A 22,474-nucleotide genomic window follows, 5' to 3' on the forward strand; every position below is an offset into this window, starting at 1 on the left:
GAAAGAATATCAATCCAACAAGCTGAGTGAATGATATGTAAATAGGAAAGAAGGTATTTAAGAATGAGAATGTGAAAGGGTTTGGAACTGCATTCGTTGCAAAAATTGACCTAGCTGTTGACCACACCCGGTTAGTTAATAATAGGTGTAAAGGGTGATGAAAAAACATGTAGTACTTAACCACCCTAACTGCGTGAATTGTATGTAAATAAGAAATAATGTATTTAAGAGTGATTAAAAGTATGATTTGGAATTAGGAACTGTTTGCATTGGAGGCTGACCTAGCACTTGATAGCCCAACCTCGCTAGCTGGACAGAAATGAATGATATCTGACCCTGAATTACCAACACAGGATGGGGATGATTTTCGAGGACTGCCGTTTTTTTATTGCAAATTACAAAAGGGAGAATTGATGGTGGACTGCTAAAAGTGATAGACTCAACTCTGAACGTGTGGATATATGTACATACATGTGCTGATTTGAGCTCATATAAATAAATTTAAAAAAATCAACAATAATCATTAAATATAACGAGCCACGTGATATTTTGCTTTGTTTATTTTTCATATCAAATGCATAGTTAAATACAATACAATTAATTATGGTGTTCAGTTGAGATAAAAAAATCAATGGCACGAGCGGGATTCGAACCCACGATCTTCGGCTTGATACGCAGCTGCTCTACCACTTGAGCTCCACTCGGACAGTACCTTCCCATCTCAACCACACCTTTCGAATTTTCCCTCCTTTTTGTCATTTTTCAAATGTCGTGTAATCAATTGGATTCTCGGCGACAAATGAAATGGCCACGGAGAGCTTTAGTGAAGTATGCTTCATTTTAAACTTATTAAATTCACTATTTTCGTGGTCCGCTTGACCAATTAATATCTTACAATTAATTAAGGTTTTCAGTTGAGATAAAATCATGCGATATGGGAAGGTAGTGTCCGAGTGGATCGAGGTCACGATAGGTCAAGTGGTAGAGCAGCGGCGTCTCTAGCCGAAGATCGTGGGTTCGAATCCAGCTCGTGCCATTTACTTTTTTATCTCAACTGAAAACCTTAATTAATTGTAAGATATTAATTGGTCAAGCGGACCACGAAACTAGTGAAGTTAAATACAATGTTTTTTTCTGAAAACACATAATTTGGCTCATTCTCACTTATCCACAATATTTTCTTACAATGAGACTTAGAACAGTTTAACATAGTAATTTGTATATAATCGAAATATTTTTAATACATGTTTGTGTATATCAAACAAAAAGGTAGAGACCTGAAAAATTCTTAATTTATCCATAATTATATTTTATAAACCTGCCTTACTGTTTATTTTGTTCATGTATAATAAGGGTTTAAATTAGCTTTTGAATTGGTAATAATTATTATGCACAGCATGATCGAGTTGAAAAATTAACATTACTGGAACCCATGACCTCCAGATCAGTAGTCCGGCACTTCTACCACTTGTCCTCTTGTCTGTCCTCCAGACACCAACTAATCGGCCCAACTTTTTTCATTTCCCTAATTTTACCAATAATCAAAAAACCTGTAATCGTATTAGATTCATGGTGAAAAATATCAATTAGCTACTAAGTTAGAGAAGTACGAGTCCTTCAGTAATTTTAAATAATATATTATGTTTTAGTTGGTCCTATTAACCAAAGTAACTGTTATACAAAATATAAGAAAGACGGAAGTCACGATAGATCAAATGGTAGATGCGCAGGGGTATTTATCAGCAGGTCGTAGGTTCGAGTACCGGTCACGACGGTTTCAACTCAACTTATTTTACATAATTATTAATAATAAATTCTTTGGTTAATAGAACATCTAGAAGCATATAATAGGATTTTAGTTTAGAAATTTTCTTAGAGAATTACGATTTTTATAAATAACATGTGGAGTCGCCTGAAAAATGTCCAGTAATGATATGGTTATTTCTATAACCTATCAGTCGTCCGTCATCATCCCGAGACGTCTGAGGTGCTCGCTCTCTATTTAACATGTTGTTTTGATGGTGTTAAATCCGAGCTTCTTCAGTTTTGAGTCTTCGCTATACGCGAAATTGGCTGAAATTTTTCAATTTGATGAAGTGACAACAACAATATTTTGTTTGCCCGAAGGGACCGATTAAATCTCTGGAATCTGTCTTCGAACGTCCTTTCCTAAATGGGTGAAGTGGTTCTGTTGGGGTTGAGCCAGAATGGCCGGCATATTCCACTTCCCACTTCGAAACCTCTTTATTCTGGAAATAAATTGTAACCCTCCGAGGCTTAATAGTAACCCTATTGCCAACCTTTTCTCATTTATAAATATTGTTTTTATTATTAAAGCCTCCGAGATTATAAGGGTTTTACAATTTTGATTAACGTTATCCCTTGTATCCTTATATTCCGAAAATCATAAATAAGATGAATTTAAAAAAAAAATGTTCTACTGGCCTAGAGATTTGATTCTCTTAAATAATTTCAAGCTTTTTGATTGCCGATATTTTGCTAAAACAAACAAGTGTTCCGTGTGTATATGTAAAATATTGACGATGTGTACATTTTACCGGTCGTGCGGTTAAGATTAAAACCAATTTTTCATCCATCCCCTATTCCCCGCATACAACACATGTACATTGCGCCCATGTTTATTTAGTCAACGTCCGTTGAAATTCCACTTTTTATGCAACTCATGGGTGTTTTTTCTCTCCACACGATTGAATACGATTAACCACCTATTCAATTCAACTCAATTTCCTGTCATACGATAACGTTAACCTACCAAAAAAAATTGGTAATCGACCAAAATTGGCCCATTCAGTATTATTTATTAAATAAAAAAAATTATAAGCAAACGTGGCGGATTTTGTTTATAACATGATTCCCAGACAATTTAACATTGTTTTCTATTGAAGAAAGAGATGTTTGTGTTCAAAAATATTCAAAACGTTATCAGCCGTAAAGATCGCGGCGTTAAGTTGCTATTTAATTATAAGAAAATTATCATTCAGAGATATAATTCTGGTCATCTCGATACGTGATTGTTTTACTCTTTCAAATACACAATGTTTTTTGTATATTTTGTTATCTTAAAGTTCTTTCAAGACGAATCAGTTTTCATAAAATTTAAAACATTTCCGTTCAGGGTAATGGTCAATTCAACGAGAATGAACGTAAAAACTAGCTTAATTGAGTATATTTCTATGCAAGAAATGGTTAATGATCGCCGATGGAAAAAGTGAAAAATAATACTGTTTTAAATCCATTATATTTAGTGGTCTATTGAACAAATTACTTCTTTCAATTAATTAATATTTTTATATAAGGTTTGTGGTTGAAATGAAAAAGTTAGCGCCATGAGGGAGATTTGAACCCACGAACTTCGGCTAAATACGCCGCTGCTTTACCACTTGAGCTATCGTGACTTCGATCCACTCCATACAGTTTTATTTTGTCGATCTACTTATTATTATTTCATTGTTTGAATTTTTGGAATTAAAGAGATTTGGAAAATAATTATAACAATCAAAGATCAAATAGAGCGATAATTTTTGACAGAAAAACAAAAAATGGACAGAAAGTCCGACTAAAAACAAACTAAAAAATTAATTCTTCAAAACATCAATCATTTCTACGTATAAAAAGCTGATAAGTTTAAGTTGGATGTCAAATATTAATTTTATTTAAAAACATCTAATAAAAAACACAAGTTTGTTACAAATTAAACTCTTATTAAAAGATTTCGTTATTCTAATCCACTCAGAGGGGAAAAAAGTGACCACAATCCATTAAATATCTTACAAAAATGCGGTTCGTTTTAAAGATTTAGAAGTAAATAAAATACAGATAAAATCTCCCACTTGTGTTTACAATTGAATGTTGTAACTGAATAGTTGATCTTTGAATAGTTAATCTCTTTTCTGTAAACTTTCTTTATAACTTCACTAATTTTCGTGGTCCGCTTGACCATTTAATATGTTTTAATTAATTAAGGTTTTTAGATGAGATAAAAAATTCCGTGTCACGAGCGGATTTCGAACCTACAACCTTAAGTAATAAGCCGCTGCTCTACCACGTGAGCTATCGTGACCTCGATCCACTCGGACACTAACTTCCCATCTCAACCCCAACGTTTGTATTTTCCCTCCTTTTTGCCATTTTTCAAATGTCATGTAATCTATTTGATTCTCGGCGACAAATGAAATGGCCACGGAGAAATTTAATGAAGATATACTTCATTTTAACTTAATAAATTCACTAGTTTTCGTGGTCCGCTTGACCAATTAATATATTTCAATTAATTAAGGTTTTTAGTTGAGATAAAAAATTCAAAAGGTGGGGTTGAGATGGGAAGTTGGTTTCCGAGTGGATCGAAGTCAAGATAGCTCAAGTGGTAGAGTAGCGGCGTATCTGGCCGAAGGTCGTGGGTTCGAATTCCGCTCGTGACACTGACTTTTTATCTCAACTAAAAACCTTAATTAATTTCTTTATAACGTTCCGGTGATTGATTTCTTCAAGTTGTACCATTTTTAAGTTTCAAATTTGTATGAGTGATGGTTTTAAGTGGTACAGATTCGGCTTGAATAGCGTTATTGGTAATGGAGAAAGTCAAACGTTTGTGGCCACAACAACTGTCCACGGAGACTTCCATCGCTACCAAGATACTAGAGCTTACTCAAGAAGGTATGAATCAGGTCGCACACTTCCCATATTTCAGAGAACTGACCATTTTATTGATTCGAATGTACTCCTTAATCGACATTCAACCGCTGTTCAGATCACGTCTTTGTTCAAGTAAGAAATGCTAATGGTCAGAAGCTGGGTTACGTGCGAGAAGGTTTACGACTGGTCCAGAACTTCTGACGCGGCACGGAACAGCACTGTTCAATTTTGCAAGAAATCACATCAAAAGTCACACAATCTTGATCTCTATCGAGGATTCCCAATTGGCGACGGTTTTATTTTTATGTATAACAATGCAAGGCTCGTTAGTGACTTCTTGGAACGGGCTTCACTTCAATGTTTGGAGTAGCCAGCATTTAGTCCCGACTTAAACCCTATTGAACACCTTTGCAACGAGTTGTAAAGAGAGTAAAACGTCGTCCAATGATGCCAGGAGCTTCCTGGGAATTAAAAATGGAGCTGTTCAAGATTTATGAAAATATTCCACAGCACTGGAGAGAGAGAGAGAGAGAGAGAGAGAGAGAGAGAGAGAGAGTGAGTGAAAGGGAGTGAGAGAGAGAGAGCGTGACATGATGCCACGTCGAAAGCAAGCGGTGATCAACGCAAGAGGAGGAAATACACCGTACTGAATTGAATATTTAGGGATGGTTAGTTAAAAGGTTTATATATATNTATATATATATATGTATATATGATAATATATACGATGAAGAAAATATTTAATTCAGTACGGTGTATTTCCTCCTCTTGCGATGAACACCGCTTACATTCGACGTGGCATCATGTCACTCTCTCTGTCTCTCTGTCTGTCTGTCTCTCTCTCTCTCTCTCTCTCTCTCTCTCTCTCCTTTTGCGATGAACACCGCTTACATTCGACGTGGTGGCATCATGTCACTCTCTCTGTCTCTGTCTCTCTCTCTCTCTCTCTCTGTCTCTCTCTCTCTCTCTCTCTCTCTCTTACGAGGATTCGCAACAGCAGAGATCATATCAACCTTCAGCGTGCCGATGTGGATGCGGACCCGGGGACTTTTACCTTAAAGTGATGAGTGCCAGCATCGTCTAATATTATTCTGTAAAAATATTCAGTAAACAACAAAATATAAGTCATAACGATGCAATTAATTACTAACAACAGTGAAGGTGGCTACTTTTTTCATCTCAGTGTAGAAAGACGAATAATTTTCGCCTACTTGGATTGGAACATGTGGTCTGGCGCATTACTAAGTGCACCACTTTACCACTCTATATATTTTTAACTTTATTTACGATACGATAAATGCGCTAGAAAGTCTTCAAAATCTTATTTTTCTTTAGAGTCACAAGAAGAAACACATTTACTGTTGAATTACGAGGACGTTTCACCCTTAGGAGCAAAAATATTATCTGTCTTAGTTTTATTCTTTTTTTTTATATTTGTGGACCATAAAAAAGGAAAAAAAAATTTGTTGAATTATGTTTCGTTTAAAAATAAATTTTGAACAACAGAACATCGTTGTACGGGGCCATCTATTCTTCCTAATTTCCTTTAAATCTAATTAAAAGAAGAAATGTGTGTGTATGAGAGAGAGAGAGTGTGTGTGTGAGAGAGAGAGAAAGTGAGAGAGAGAGGGAGAGAGTGAGAGAGTGGGTGAGTGAGAGAAAGAAAAATAAGCGTGGATTAATCGCTAAATCGGCGTTATATTAGGTTTCAAACCAGCACGGCTTATTCGTCATGTGGGTCTTAAACTATTCAACCGCCTTGCTATGAGAAATTATTTGGAGGAAAGCCGGAACAAATTCTTATGTTGTACTCGCTTAATTTTACACTCCATGTAAAAACATTGAATCATGGAAACGCTTTAGAACTGTGAATTCCTAAAATTCATCGACATAGCCTCATAACGTGTGCAAATCTTTTGTTCGATTTCGAATTTACGACTGACGTGCTCGATTTCGAAAAAATGTTTTAATTTTGTGCGCAATTCCAGGTAACGAATTTTTTTCCACCGGAAATTATGTCTTGATTTTTTTTAATATACACCTCTAAAGCTCGTAAAAGTATTATTAAAAACACCGACATAAATCTCCACCTTTTACGATGTAACAAAAGAAACATGTCAACACGAAACTCACAGATTCGCACTCAAAATGTCGAATCGTGTCTGAAAAACCAAGCCAATGTTGATAAGCAGATTAATACGAACGGTAACACAAATAATCAACAAGAATCTTTCCTTTACAGACATGTTTTTAAATTGCTTCAGCGAGTAATTAAAAATTAGACTTTTTTCCAAAAGCCAAAAAAATTATACCTCTGCTGGGAACGTGTGCCCGTTGATCGTGTGTTCCGATCCCGTCTCGTCGTCCATTCCGTAGTGGACGTGGATGTGGTGTAGTTGGTATTTGTAGGAAAGGGGTCCGCCTGTGAAGTTGACGTGCTGTCTCGTCGTGTTGTCTACTCTAAACAGGACGCTGTGCCCCGTGTTCGTCAGCAGGCCGTTCACCTGTAAACAAAAAATAGCGGACCCTGATATAATAGGACGACCCTGCCTTTTTCCACTTAGAATTAAATACAACAAAGTCTTTTAAGTTAAAATCTTAAGGAAGAGGCATCGCCGACGGCAGCGGGTTACAAAGAAATTGAGTTATTGCGTGCAGCAGCCAAGGTGAAAAATGGGCGTAATAAATTACAAACTACCCTCCCCGCAGCACCGTCATTTCCCGCCCTTGCTCTTCCCCGAAGAAAGCTTTTCATTACTTCAATTCTCGTTGTATAAGAAATAGCCCAGAAGCAAGTCGTAACTTAATAAAATAATACAGGATTTGCGTTCATAGCGAGCTGATTCAACACTACAAGCATTTCTACATGCAGTTAAAATAATTTCATGATCAGAAAGAAATATTTTATATAATTAATTATTATCAACTATAGAACCAACAGTACTCTGTTTAAATAATGCTCTACAAAAAAATAACGATAACTGAAAGAATTCATTTAATTTTGAATCTCACTTATATACACAATACAGTAAATTAAACAACATAATTCATACATTAATTTATAATTCATACAAAATAAAATGGCAAAAAAATTTAAGTATAACATTTTTTCATCGTTGCTTGTTTGAAGTGTTTCTGCTATAATTTAGACTTTTGACAATATTGTTTGCATTGCTGTGATTATAATTTGAATTATGCTTAATAAAAATAAAATTTGTGTTAATTGGCTATTTCAATGATTAATATTCAATTATCTCCAAGAAAAACTTAATTATTCTCAACAAATTTAAACAATAATAAATATTTACTATTTATTTAATTTATTAAATCTATTTTTAGGGACTGTCTATGTGCAAGTTTGGTCTGTTATTTTTCTTTAAGATACAAAAGAACGGTTTTTTAAATAAACTGTATCGAATCAATTTGAATAAATTTCAATGCAACAACGTTCAATAAACCCTTCAAGTTTAACCTATCTTTGAACTATGTATTTATTATTAATTACCTCTCTTTTAATTAATTTCCTATATAATTGATATCATAAATCCAATTTAAGTATGTGTAAGATTATTAAATTAAAATCATTCATAACATCGGGCTTGACAATTATTGCATAACGAAATGTACTTTCACAAAAACAATATCAAATAATTATTATTGCGTGATTAAGTTCTTTTAAACATGGCTTTTATAAATCTTTACAAATTTATGATACAGCTAATTTATTTTTTTTTATCTTTCACCTGTTAAAATTATATTAGATTATTATGGTTTAAATAAAAGCTGTAATTGCTCTAAATGCGTTTTGTTAGTGTTACTCCTGTTTGTTACTGTTAGTGTCCTTTTTTTCTTCATGTTACACAATCCAAAGTGAAAGGAAATAAAATATAGGATCTTATAAATAAATTGAACTTACTCGGTGCTTGTCCATGTGGAGGGCCCGGAGGTTTGGGTCGAATAGAAGCTTATTTGGCTCAAGATTGACCGGGGATTGCCGCCGCCCTTTTGTACACATACTCCAATCTGGGTTGATAAGCCCCCAGAAATCTGGCCCTGAAACAATTATTTGCCCTTAGTTTTTGACCGTCTCCGACTGACCGAATTAACAAAAACATATTTTTTTCCAAACCGAGTTTATTGACGTGTTTAAGCTCTCGGAAGCTTTCAGCTGACAGTTGGATGTTTATTTTTAAAATGGCATTATCCTGTTTATTTTTTGCTTCCTTTAATTTTACTGGGCAGCTTGATAACAAAAACATACGTACGCATAATTCATGTCATGATCTTATTCATAATAATTTTAATTATGTGCATGTTTTTTATTTTCAATGTTTTTCTTTCTTTAATGTAAGCACGAAAAATTATATTAAGTTTGTAGATAGTGTTTCGGAAAAAAACAACATTTCCATTCAAATGGACTATCTTCTTATATGTATTATAGCCATACATACAATTCATTATGTCTCGACAATTTAAATGATCAACTATCGTATATCATACTTGGGTGACTTACGCACTTACAGTACACCACGGTCAAGTTTTGCTGTAGCTCTCATCATCCTGCAAATACTCATGCAGAACTGGCATTGAATCATTTATTGGGCCCGACTACACTTAAACTTGAGTTCCTCATTGAAGATGGCGAATTGCCGAAACGCGTTTGAGTAGTTCAACAAACCAGCATGTGAAGACGGACCCAATGACGGTACAGTAAATGTTCACCGACTCGCAGACAAGCATCCAAACCTGAATATTGAGTTTGGTCTTCCTAGTCTTGCTGTTTGCATACATCAAACTCGTTTCGGTTCGTTGTCATCTTCTGGCTCTGTAAAATTTGTGTTCAGACAACTATTTTTTGTTCATGAAAGGTAGGAAGATTGTGACGAGTTATCACTTAGTATCTTTGATGGAACAAGTTCGAGGTTTTTTTTATTGTTGTGACCACTTTTTTTTTGTCGACGACTTTTTCACTGAACAAGTTTCCTTTTTTAAATTGTGTAATTTTTTCAGAGAGCAAGTTTCCTTTTTTAAATTGTGTAAAGTATTGAGCTTTAAGTGAGCTTTTGTTGGTTTATTTAATTCAGTACGTTTTCGCCTTTTTTTTCATTCAAAAATTTCAACTTCTTCTATAATATTAGGGAGGTGGTTTAGGTGGAAGTAGTTTGATTTATCCGGTCCATAAGTAATCTTAAGTGTAGGCCTTTTATTTGTTTTGTTTTCTGTATGTTCAATATATTGTCTATATTCGCGTAATAATATAGTTGCACGATTTTTGTCGGGTGCGATTTCATATAGTTTGTGTTTTTCGTTTTAAGTACTATTTGTTAAATACATTAGTACTTATGTACGTTTCCTTCCCTACGTATGTAAATTTGATCCGTTTAACATGAAGTTTTCATTGCGTGAGATGATGAAGGAAAAGCAAATTTCAATGCGATTTGATCGAGTGTAAGATGAAAAAAATATGAGTATTAAACAACTAATATAGGTACAGGAACTCTTCTGTACAATTCCGAAAAGGCATAGATAACAGCAATTACCGAACTGATCAATTAATGACTTATCTTGGTGGAGCAACATCCTAGAAGGGAGAAGGGCAATTCCCACCCAAGAAATTCTCATCTACCTTATCAGCGATAGTCAATAACTATTAGGTTATTTATCGGAAGTATGTATAAAGTAAAATATGTAAGAAACGTTTTTCTATATATAACTTTAGTTATATATTTTATTCATTTAGAAATCGTAAGATGCGGTCTGGTCTCTCGATTTCTAAATAAATATCGATTAACGGTTGCTAATCACCACATATATATTTTTTGTAGTATACATTTAGTTTTTCATAATGTTACTAAAGAAGAATTTGAGAATGTTGGGACCAAGAGTTGTCACAAACATTAGTCATTACTTCCTTAAATTTCGAGGTTTATTGACTAAATTACTTCTTTCAATTAATTAAACTTTTTATGCAAGGTTTTGGTTGAAATTAAAAGGTTTCACGAGCGGGATTCGAACCCACGACCTTTGACTAAATATGCCGCTGCTCTGTGAGCTATCGTGACTTCGATTCACTCGGACACCCAAAAGGAAAAATGGCAAAAAGGAGAAAAAATTCGAAAGGTTGTAGGTTGAGACACCAACTCCCCATCTCAACCTACAACTTTTCGGACACCATCTCCCCATCTCAGCCTACAACCTTTCGAATTTTCCCCCTTTTTGCCATTTTTCCTTTTGGGTGTCCGAGTGAATCGAAGTCACGATAGCTAGAGTGGTAGAGCAGCGGCGTATTTAGCCGAAGGCCGGGGGTTCGAATCCTGCTCGTAACACTGACTTTTTCATTTCAACCCAAGCCTTACATAAAAAGATTAATTAGTTGAAATTAGTCATTACTGTTTCAACGACAATTTTATAGAGAAAAGAACGAAAATGCTCGTCCAGATCGCATGAACCATAAAACAGAACGCATTACAGCAACCTCATCGCCCGTGATCTCACCGCATCTGGGCCTTGGAATAGGTCGATGATATGAAAAGTAGACGGCAGCTCGTTTTTTGCGATTCCATCTTCTAGTTGCCGGATTTTTGTTTTTGCCCATACTTGCCGTGCCTAATGGATATCCACGACGATTTAACTATACTAATTAATTGCCGAAATAGGGGAATCTAGCTAATCCTAAAGCCTCATCTTGTCTTCTTGTAATAAAGTAGGCTCAGGAAAGAAAAGGATTGTTGTTCATCAATTAAAACATAATTTGAAATACAAGATTTTCTTAACATTTTGAAAAAGAATTAGTAACTGCAAACAAACCAAATAAATTGGGTTTTTAACTGATAAATAAAATGATTAGGTTAAACAGATATGTAATTATTACTTTTAAGTACTATACTACCTACACATATCTCTCTTCAGTTACATATTTCAGTTCAGTAAAATTATTAGTAGTAGTACAGCAAGAGTATTAGTATACTCATTCTGATAACGCAAAGGCTCTCAACCTTAAAACTCCGGCAAAAAATAGAAATAAATTATTGTTTTATGCTGGTTTTCATCAAAACAAATTTTCTATAGTTTTAAACTTAAACTGTGCATGTTTACAAATAAGAAATCCTTCTTAGAGGGTTGCATACTGTACAATCAAAAATAATATGGTGCAACGTTTCTTTAACATGGACAAAACTAAATAAATGTCATTTGTATTAATTTTATAATAACGGCCATTTTAGAATATTTTTAATGTTTCACAATTAGCAAGTCCTAACAGAACTAATAACGTTATTTTCCTAATGGATAAACTAAAAAATAAATATTGTTCAGCAGATTAGATATCATTCTGAACCAAGTGTTAAATCGCGATTTGATGCATTTATCAATGTCTTTGGAGTATATGGATTTAAATATATTATGGAATTCCAATATAGTATGGATTTAAAGTCTAAAGAGCTAAGACAACTTATTGAGTTCGGCAAATAATTACCACTGATAGACCAGCAGGAATTCGTGTATTTTAGAGAATTTGTGGGTTATCGCATGAGCCCATAGTCGTGTAACAACACGGGTTTGTTGCCTAATTTGCAGATTGTGTTGTAAATTATGTCGCGAACTTTTTTCAAATTGTTTTGTTGGTTTCTATTGTATTTTTCTTCTGTTTGTGATACTGTTTTTATTTTTTCCGTTACGTAAATGTGCTGCCATTTTGGGTCAACGAGGATGTGATTACTATCAAAACACTTATTATTTAGTTTAATACAAAGTGAAAATTAATAACAATGACGAAACTTTCGTTTCATTTGTTGGTCCTAAATTGGGTTTATTTTTAACAAAAAATGTATTTTAGGTATTTATTTAGAAATCGTGAGATGCGGTCTGGTGTGATGTAGGTTTCAGAATAACATTTTCTTTATCGTGCCAACGTTTCGATCTTCATTGAGATCATCTTCAGGGCATGGGATTTACAAACATTTTTTACATATTACAATTAAATTTTGGATGTTGAAAAGTAAATTTATACAATGCAAAATATATTTTGATATTCAATCAAAGTATTTCTACTCACTCAAAGTCTTCTGTGTAATTGTGTCATTCTGGCGTTCATGTCGAGAGTGCCGGTGAGATTTTGCTATTTTGTGTTTATATAAAAAATATAAACACAAAATAGCAAAAATATAAATTCACTTTTCCACATCCAAAATGTAATTGTAATATGTAAACAATGTTTGTAAATCCCAGGACCTCTCAATAGGGATGATCTCAATAAAGATCGAAACGTTGGCACGATAAAGATAATGTTTCTCTGAAACCTACATCACGCCAGACCGCATCTCACGATTTCTAAATAAATATCGATTAACTGTCACTAATCACCACACGTATTTTAGGTATTTTTATTAGTGTATTTTTCGTGCAGCAATCGAAATTTTTTCACCACAGAAACTCTTTTTATTTTATTGTCTATTGCATTCAAAAGTAAAACAAATGTTGGGCAATCGGATTCTAAATAGTACAAAATACCCTTTGGCTTTAAGGTCTTTGAACGAGTGTTTTTCTTAACGCGCGTTTTATTAAGAGAGAGCTTTTTCTTTTTTTGTGACCGGCGTATCTCCCTTCGTATACACCCTTTGCGCCCACCCCCGCAATCCCCTTCAGTCTTAACAAAACGTAGTGACAAAGGCTTGCCAGCTTTACAGCACCCCGGACAATCCGTCTTCTCGTTCTCACACCCTCCTGAACACACACTCACACCCTCCTCGCCCTGCCCTTTTACACCCCCATCCAATCCCCCTCACTCCATCCGCCGCCCCCGAAACTCCCGGCTCCCGCTACGACCGCGGTCTTACTGTTGACAAACTTTAGGACCGTCCGTAAAAAACGAGGGTCGCTTTGACGATCTAGTGGACAGCCCTTTTGGTCTGTGGCTTTCAAAACTGGACTCACGCCAACATTTCGAGCAAATAAACTAGTATGAAGAATTACGAAATCATCCGTTCATTTTATGTAGATTGATGAGATTGATAATAATTGAATGGTCGTATTCTATCAAACTAATTTCCCAAGAGCAGGGCATTCTGGAAGGAAAATCATGTCCCACAATCTATTCGTTTTGTATAACATAATTTTCTAGCAAGTAAGTATCTAGAAACGTTTTTTATACGTAATATTTGTGTCTGTAGAGCATTTCTATTGTATAAGACTTGATATGTTATGGACTAAGCTACGAAAGGTGGTAGTGAGCAGTAATTTAGTGAATACTATTAAACCTCTTTATGAAAATGCCAATGCTAACGTTTGTAATCGGGTAATTAAGTCGTGGCCCGGAGTTGGTGTGGATATTGTTGGCTCGGACGCTTTGAACTTTGGCCGGAACTCGAGCGGGCGGAGAGGAAGCCACATCAGCACGGTCAGGATTGCACGAGTCGTCCTACGAGCGTGTTCGAAGATTTTTTCATCTACCATCTATCGTTTCCTTTCTCGTCATCGGATACCGTCTCGTGTCTGTTTCGGAGAAGATAAAGAGTGAGTGCTCACTTCAGACATTTTATTGCATGTTAAAGGCCTAAATGTTATGTATATAGTTTTAGTTTCGTTAGGATAAGTAACTTAATTTCATTTCGTTATGTGTAAATATATTTAGTTAACCATCACACTTTTATTTCTTTGTGTTTGTCTTTAATTTCTTCACTTAACAAACAGTCAGGTCCATTGCGAACCCTCCCGTCTCACGCGGAGCTATCTCCTGGCCGCCAAAATTTGATCCCCCCCCCCTTGATAGTTAAAAGATTATCTGGCGCCCGTACAAAATTTTCTTTTGGTCTGGACAAACCAGACCGGGGTGACAAGTTGAAATAAATAATAACTCAGCAACAATTTTCATGTTGTTCCAAATGTCTATAGCGCGAACCTCTTTCTTCTCAATTGTTTTATCTATTTATTTCAGATTTTGTACTATACCACCTACGGCTATGCATGATCTCTATAAGCACCCTCCGAGTGCATATGGAATGATCCGACGAAAGAAGCGTAAAGCGTGCGAGGATGCAAAGGCTGCGTCAACACAGTCCCTCTAATACGTATCGGGTAATAGATGGGGAACGGTAATGTGCCAGACCTCTCCCGTTCCAGCGACCTCTTGCCTTCTCGTGGCAGCCACTGTTTATGCCTCTTCGAATACCGAACAAAAAGAGAATCGCAACCTGTTCATTCAATCAAGACATAGACCGATCGATGATATTGGAGGATTCGTGTTCAACGGAACAGCAAGAGACTTCACCCTCCACCCGAATAAAAACATGTGGAGAAAGGTATCTATGAAAAATTTTTACTCGGAGATGTGTGTAGGGCAGTCACACAATTGCCACAATTATTTCCTTGTGGGCATGATCTCCGTAAGTACCCTTCGCCTGCATATGGAAGATCGGAAGAAGGAAACGTATAGCATGCGAGGATGCGAAGATTACGCCTATAGAGACCCTCGAATGCGTAAAGGGTTTGTTGGCTTTTGAGTCAGCCATGGCGTTAGGCTACCAGATCCTGTCAACAAAACACGGGGAGAGTGCATGAACAACTGAACTACGGGGTAGCGCAAGGTTGTTCCAAGTTTCAAGCACAGTAGATTACCACCCCCCTACTACGTGGGAATGTAATAGTAGTTGGTGAGCCCTGGCGGGTATTTAAAAAGGACGCCTTCATAGGCTTCCTTCACCGAAGGTTCCTCTGGGGGGTGGTTAGAAATTCCACTATAAACCAAACCGCAGCACAAGCGGATCCGCTAGTTTCGACCTGGAGGGACCCCCTACACACAAGGTATACAGTTCCGCAATGCGCAGTAACCCAAATCAATTTTTCGCTTCATGATGTAGAGGTTGTGCATTATTTTTACTATTATTGGATTCGATAAAGTTTCTAATGTAGAGTGTTTTATATTTAGCAGTGCACTTCTACTATCAGATAGAATTAAAATGTTGTTTGGTTTGCTACCTATTGGTTGTACTTAACTGCTTTTAGGACAGAATAACACTCAGCGGAATATACCGAACTATAATTTGGAAGCTTGTACTGTTTTTTATAATTCATATTGGAATCATAGATCGCACAGCCCACACCATCTTGGGATTTTGATCCACCTGTGAATATACTTTACAAGTATATACTTTACAATTAATTAAGGTTTTTAGTTGAGATGAAAAAAAGTTAATGGCACGAGCGGGATTCGAACCTACGATCTTCGGCTACATACGCCGCTGCTCTACCACTTGAGCTATCGTGACCTCGATCCACTCGGACATCAACTCCCTATCTCAACCCCACCTTATGAGTTTTCCCTCCATTTTGCCATTTTTTTCATCTCAACTAAAAACCTTAATTAATTGTAATGTATTAATTGGTCAAGCGGACCATGAAATTAGTGAATTTAATAGTATATACTTCCGGCCAACAGGAGGTTATTTTGCCTATGAATACATTGCTCACTATGGTATTACTAATATGTTGGAAATTTGGGAGAACTATACATCATAATGTGCCTTAGGGAATCTCGTATTGAGGCAGTTTTTTATTATGAAGGATGTAACGATAATGCGCATGAGTGTTTAACACTGCTGTTGAAATGAGTGGAGATGATTTAACCTTCCAGTACTTGGGTGTTGAGTTGGATGATTTTAGAATAAATATGAGGTTCATATGCCATGGCTTTAAGAGAAAATTTATCAGCCATATTTTGTCTGCGTGTGGTTGTTTTATGTTTATACTTGAACGGGGATTACCGACATATATGTGATAAAAAACGTACTTTGTTCAAAAAAAGTGTTCACCGTTGTGTAAAATGTCACTCCTTCACCACAACGAGCATAATGTTATTCCTTTCGTAAATGATGTAAATGGAAGAGGATTTCCCAAAGGGCGCGCCGCCCTTAACGAACGCCTTGGGGCGAGATTTGTTTAGGTGATGAACTCAAAAAGGTCCCGGCTTGATGCCGACCGGTGTTGAACCGGGCCTTTCGGGAAGGAAGAGGATGTCAGTGCCACAAAGGAAAAGCTAAAAGGTAATGCATTTTGGGTAAATGTTTTATATATTTTGCAAGCCTTTGTAGCGTCTCAAGTTTTTCAATTCCCCCTCCCGCTTTATGCTTACTATGCTCGCGGATGGATAAAATATTTTATTGAATTTTTCACGTCTTTCTCAATCACAGCCCTCATATTTAACACGTGAAACAACACAGCCATAAAATAATTTTAATTACAAATTTTTGGAGTAAATCTTTAATTATTATTGTTTTGTTAAAGAACTTTTGTATTTAATTTTTCTTATTCTAAAAGTCGTTTCTTTTTAAAGATCTTGTACTTCTGTTTTACCTTTTTTGTTAAAAACAGTGACAACCAGTCTTTTTAGAAGTGATAAATATTTGGACAGTAGCGCTGCTTCTTCTTCATCATACAAAAATCTACATAAAGCACAATTTAATTAGTAGTATTGTCACTTTGTTTCTTTGTTATTTGCATTAAAACGTTAATATTGTTGGTGCTTATTTATTGGATTCTTGAGGAGCTGAAAAGAATAGGGTAGTTTAGAAAAAAAACTTTTTTCATTTTTTTGCCGATGTTTCGATTATTCGGGTCATCTTCAAGGCTTGGGTGGATTACATAACATATGTTGATTGAAAAATAATACAATACAGATAAAAATATAAACTATAGCTAAATATACAGACAAATGGCACACTAATTACAGCTGCCAATGAATATGCTAGCAGCAACGCCAACATCATAAAACAAATAACCTATTAAAATTTATTTTTATTTTTCCCTTTCCTGTGTTATCGTCTTCAATAATTAACTTACTTTCCAATATCGAAATCCCCGAATCAAAAGTCCAATCCCGAAAATCCCAATTCTTGACTTCCTTTGAGTTAAATAAAACCGCCTATGATGAAAGAAAATTTCCCAAATTTACCGAGTACCCCACCCTGTCATAATCGTATAAAAACAGCAGAAAACAAACTCACGTTTCACAACACTCACACAAAACCGATATGACACCGCAAGATTAGCACAACACTTTGTGAGTAGGAAATATTTGATTCAAAATTTATATTTAGATCTTAAATTGTATTTTTTTCAATCAACATATGTTTTGTAATTCATCGAGGCCCTGAAGATGTCACGAATGAAGGTCGAAACGTAGGCAAAAATGAAACACGGGTTTTACTAAATTATCTCATTTATGACCTCTTCTCATGAATCCAACAAATTATTGAACAATCGGTCTCTAAAAAACTCACATTTTTGGTACTATTAAAAATTTAATTTTGCCATAAGAAAAGAACAATATTTTTGTTAAATATATTATTATAAAATCTTCAATGAAAATCTACCTTTTCAATAATTCAAGTGCGCCTAATATTGGCAGGTAATTGAAATGTCACTGACTAGACTTCGAGAATCTTTACAAAATACCCCTATTTATTTTATGCATTACCAATACATTCTTATAGTGTTACCATAAATTATTGTTGTATTATTCCAATATTCAAACGCATTGATCGTAAGTTCTGTTTGATAAGGTACAGGTATTTTGATGGCGATGATGGCAATTTTGATTTGCCAATCATCACTGTTTCGGCTTCTCGCCATTTTCATTGCTGACTTTATAGGCGGAGTGAGGCAAGCCACAAAAAGGCCCACACTCAGCAATGCAGATGCGTTTCGATCTCTTAAGCCTTTATGTCATTCTGATGACAGTCCTTTGTCCCTTGTTATCCTGTCTTTGATACCTATTAATTATTCTTTCTTAATTTTGGACTGTCGGACGAATATGTAAACGCAACGAAGTAAAGCCAAAATGCGTCAAAATAAAAAAGTGACTTATCGAAAACAACCCCTTTTAATTTATTTATTTATTCATTAATATAGACAAGAAGCCCATTTATAAACATACAACAACACATCTAAAGTTAGGAAAATACCACGGCGAATACTATTCATAAAAATTTGAGGGAAAATAGCATATACTAATAAAAATGTGTAAATAATAACACATACTTATTTAAAAAAAGCAGACCTATATGAGAAGAGAGAGAAAAAATTGAATAGAATTTTATAGTTGTAGAAAATATTTCTTTATTGCAAGGTTTTTTTTTTAATTCACTAATTTCGTGGTCCGCTTGACCAATTAATATACTACAATTAATCAAGATTTTTAGTTGAGATAAAAAAGTCAATGGCACGAGCTGGATTCGAACCCACGATCTTCGGCTAGATACGCCGCTGCTCTACCACTTGAGCTATCGTGACCTCGATCCACTCGGATACCAAGAAAAGGAGGGAAAACTCAAAAGGTGGGGTTGAGATGGGAAGTTGGTGTCAGAGTGGATCGAGGTCACGATAGCTCAAGTGGTAGAGCAGCGGCGTATCTAGCCGAAGATCGTGGGTTTGAATCCCGCTCGTGCCATCGACTTTTTTATCTCAACTAAAAACCTTAATTAATTGTAATATATTAATTGGTCAAGCGGACCACGAAATTAGTGAACGTAATTACAGTTTTGAGTTTGGGGAGAGAAAGGAAGGGTATTTTTAGCGTTTTAGGGTGAGGTAATTGAAGGTGTTTAGGTTTAACAATTGAGAGCTATTGATAAAGCTCCCTTCTAATTTATAAAGGTAATGGCTTAAGGTTGAGTACACGTGATCATAAAAAATATCTGTAGAAGGAGTTTTTTAATTTAAAAGTAGCGCTTCTCGAAAATTTAGTTTGGACTCAGAAATTTGGCGCAAAGGTATTTTTGACAAGGTGACCAGATATGATTGGAATAACAAATCCTGATCATTTTTAGCCCCATTATTAATATCGGTTAAACGGTGGGAAAATCCATGGGCATGAATATGTGTAACACCAAGATTTTTAATTTGCGTTAAAATTGAAAAGAGTAGACCTAAATGTACCATACTTTCAGTACAAACTTGCATACCTGAGTCAATTTTTATCGGAACTAAAATATCTTTTCTACGGTGCAAAGATTTGCATTGTTCTCTCAGATTATGAACAGAAAATGTATATTTGTCTATTATAATTAGACGTAGGGTATGGGAAGGACAGCAAAAAACCTAGTTAAAAACATCATAATAGCTTTAGTTTCACGATGGCAGAAAATTGATAATTTTTTTATTTTTTAGGTCATGACCAACCCATTTTTCATTTGATATAAGTGCATATTTTCCTGGTTTCACTAGGAAAAGCGTACGATTGAACCGTCAACATTTCATATTTTGTTTATGCTTATTGAGAACGGATATAAGAAACATTCAGAACCTAAAGAGTGTTTTACCCTTTCCGTAAATCGCTGACGGCAGGGAAGAGAAAAAGGTAAACTAATATACTGAATATGGGACAGGGGGTTTGGGCTGCCAGTATTTTCTTGCTTGGTGTAAAGAAAGGGGTAGTTTGTCGGTATCCTCGGGGGCGGTATTCATGAGGGGCGGTAGATTGAGTGGGCCCTTGGGCATCCCTGCCTCCCGGTCTGGGGCTGCAATTATACTATTGCCTAGTATTACACCTTCATTACGAACTGTTTCTTCATTCTTTCCACAGATTGGCGGCTGTAAAGCAACGCTGCCAATTTTTTATAAAATTACCGTCAACCATTAAACAATACAACGTAAGAGTAATGTTGTTCCATTTGTTTAACAACAACTACCAGGTAGCAAACGGAGGTATTTTCTTGGAACAATATATATGTCGTGTAATAAAAAAGTATCAAAAAGCATCTCAATTATTTACTCTCTGACCTATAACTAAGTTATCACCAAAAAACTTAATATTTACCGACTTATTTTAATATTTACTTGTAAAGTAATTCCTGTCATACAGCAGGGTTTACAGTTTCACGGAGTATGAGTCAAATTACAGTTTCTTTTTACATATTGTTTCAAATTAAAATTCCATGGGTTGCGTCAGTATTCGAACCCAGAATCGCTAGCGCAGCAAATGCGAGTTAGAAACTTTTGTTTTTCGCCCTTCACGAAAAGTATGTTTTTTTCAAAAGTACGTATAAGTGAGGTTATTTCAACATTATTAATATTAGATAACGCATGCTATGTATATTAAAACACGATCACAAGATTTTGAAATACGATTATCTTCTAGTTGTAGAAAGAAAAGGCTCAGTTTCTTCATCGAACTTACGAGACTTATATCAATTTTATGAAGATTAGGAAAATTATAATTACCAATTTAAAAAGGTAACAGCTTAACAGGGTATTTGATTGCTTATTGGCCTCATTTGATTTCGATTTTAAATACACAGTATTAGTAAACATTAAGGACTGGGAAATATTTGTTTAGAAGAATATTTTGAATAGAAATGTGTAGAGATTAGTGACCGTTAATCGAAAGTTATTCAGATATCGTGAGATGCGGTCGGATGTGATGTAGGTTTCAGAAAAACATTTTCTTTATCGTGCCAACGTTTCGATCTTTTATTGAGATCATCTTCAGGGCCTGGGAATCCTACAGCACTCGCTACCCACCACTTTGAACACCAACACAATTTTGATTTCAAAAATCCAAAAATATTACATACAGAACAAAACAAATATAAACGTAATTTCTTAGAAATGGATTATATCAACAGAGATAAACACAGCATCAATTACAGAACAGATACATGTAAACTCAGTCGCAGCTACGCCAATATCATTAACCAAATACAATATAGATAACATACATATATCATTACATTACATTCCACACATCAAATACTTTTCACATAGTCTAATTTTCCAACAATTTAGCTTTCCTATTCCTATTTATCCCCTTTCTATATAAATGGAATTGTCTTACAGAAAATTGTCTTTTATATACCGACTTCCTTCCCCACCCCTTCAACACCAAACTTATATAAACATACAACAGCAAAATCTCACTGGCACTCTCGGCACGACACGCAAGAATGGCACAATTACACAGAAGACAAACACTTTGAGTGAGTAGAAATACTTTGTTTGAATATAAAATATATTTTGCATTGTATAAATTCACTTTTCCACATCCTAAATGTAATTGTTAAATGTAAACATTGTTTGTAAATCCCAGGCCCTGAAGATGATCTACATCATTAACCTTTAGTTTTATCATTACCGATCATTGTACTAATCTTTTAACAAGAGGTTGGCCATAAGAAAAAGTCAACGTCACGGATGGGATTCGAACCCACGGCCTTCGGGAAAGTACCCCCACGCTCTAACCTTCCAAAGAAAATGGGTTTGAATTCCAACCGTGACGTTGACTTTTTCTTATGGCCAATCTTGTGTTCAAAAAGTAGTAATTTCAGAGCGGAACTGAAAACAATAAAATGTCATAAATTAACCGATCATTTTGATTAGCATTTCCTTGTCGGTTTGATCTGTCTTGGGTTCATCCTCTCACGCGTGAACAAATCTTATATCATAACCCTTGTTGAACACATATTTTCTAATTTACTTATTCAAAACCAACGTCAAATAGATACAAGTAAGGAAAATCCTATAAAATTAGTTCTAAAGTTCCGAACATGATAACAACAATAGGACGCCACTTTTTCGTACAAAGAAAGAAAAGGTAGGAAAGATCTTGCTATCTTCAATATTCATTAAAAACGATATTTATTCTTTTAAGAATTATTAATTAAAAAGCTATAGTAAGATTTGATTGATTGAGAAGCATTTGGGGGCTAGGGGTTATAAAACCAAAAGATAAATTGATCCAATCTCCCTGAATCTCTTGTTGTACGGCTCCACCCCTTAATTTGGCTAAGCCGGCGAGGTTTGAAGATAAACAGATGACGTGACCTCGGCCTAT

At 35.3% G+C, this 22,474-nt stretch overlaps 1 protein-coding gene across 4 annotated transcripts in view; it reads right to left on the reverse strand.

The window, feature by feature from the left end:
- The window catches only part of LOC106670960 (carbonic anhydrase-related protein 10-like), a 307,401-nt gene that overhangs the window by 101,373 nt on the left and 183,554 nt on the right, over positions 1-22,474 (reverse strand). For 3 of the 4 annotated variants that reach the window (XM_024227731.1, XM_014401668.2, XM_014401669.2), the window contains exons 4-5: positions 8,570-8,706; positions 6,966-7,157 (exon numbers count right to left, since the gene is read on the reverse strand). In XM_024227731.1, coding sequence (XP_024083499.1) covers positions 6,966-7,157; positions 8,570-8,706 — 329 coding nt within the window. Of the gene's footprint in view, positions 1-6,965; positions 7,158-8,569; positions 8,707-8,782; positions 8,826-22,474 lie in introns of those variants that run through there. The other variant, XM_024227736.1, reaches the window with a different exon arrangement.

The sequence above is a fragment of the Cimex lectularius genome, unplaced genomic scaffold, assembly GCF_000648675.2.
Source record: "Cimex lectularius strain Harlan isolate CLEC.00 unplaced genomic scaffold, Clec_2.1 scaffold38, whole genome shotgun sequence".
NCBI lineage: Eukaryota > Metazoa > Arthropoda > Insecta > Hemiptera > Cimicidae > Cimex > Cimex lectularius.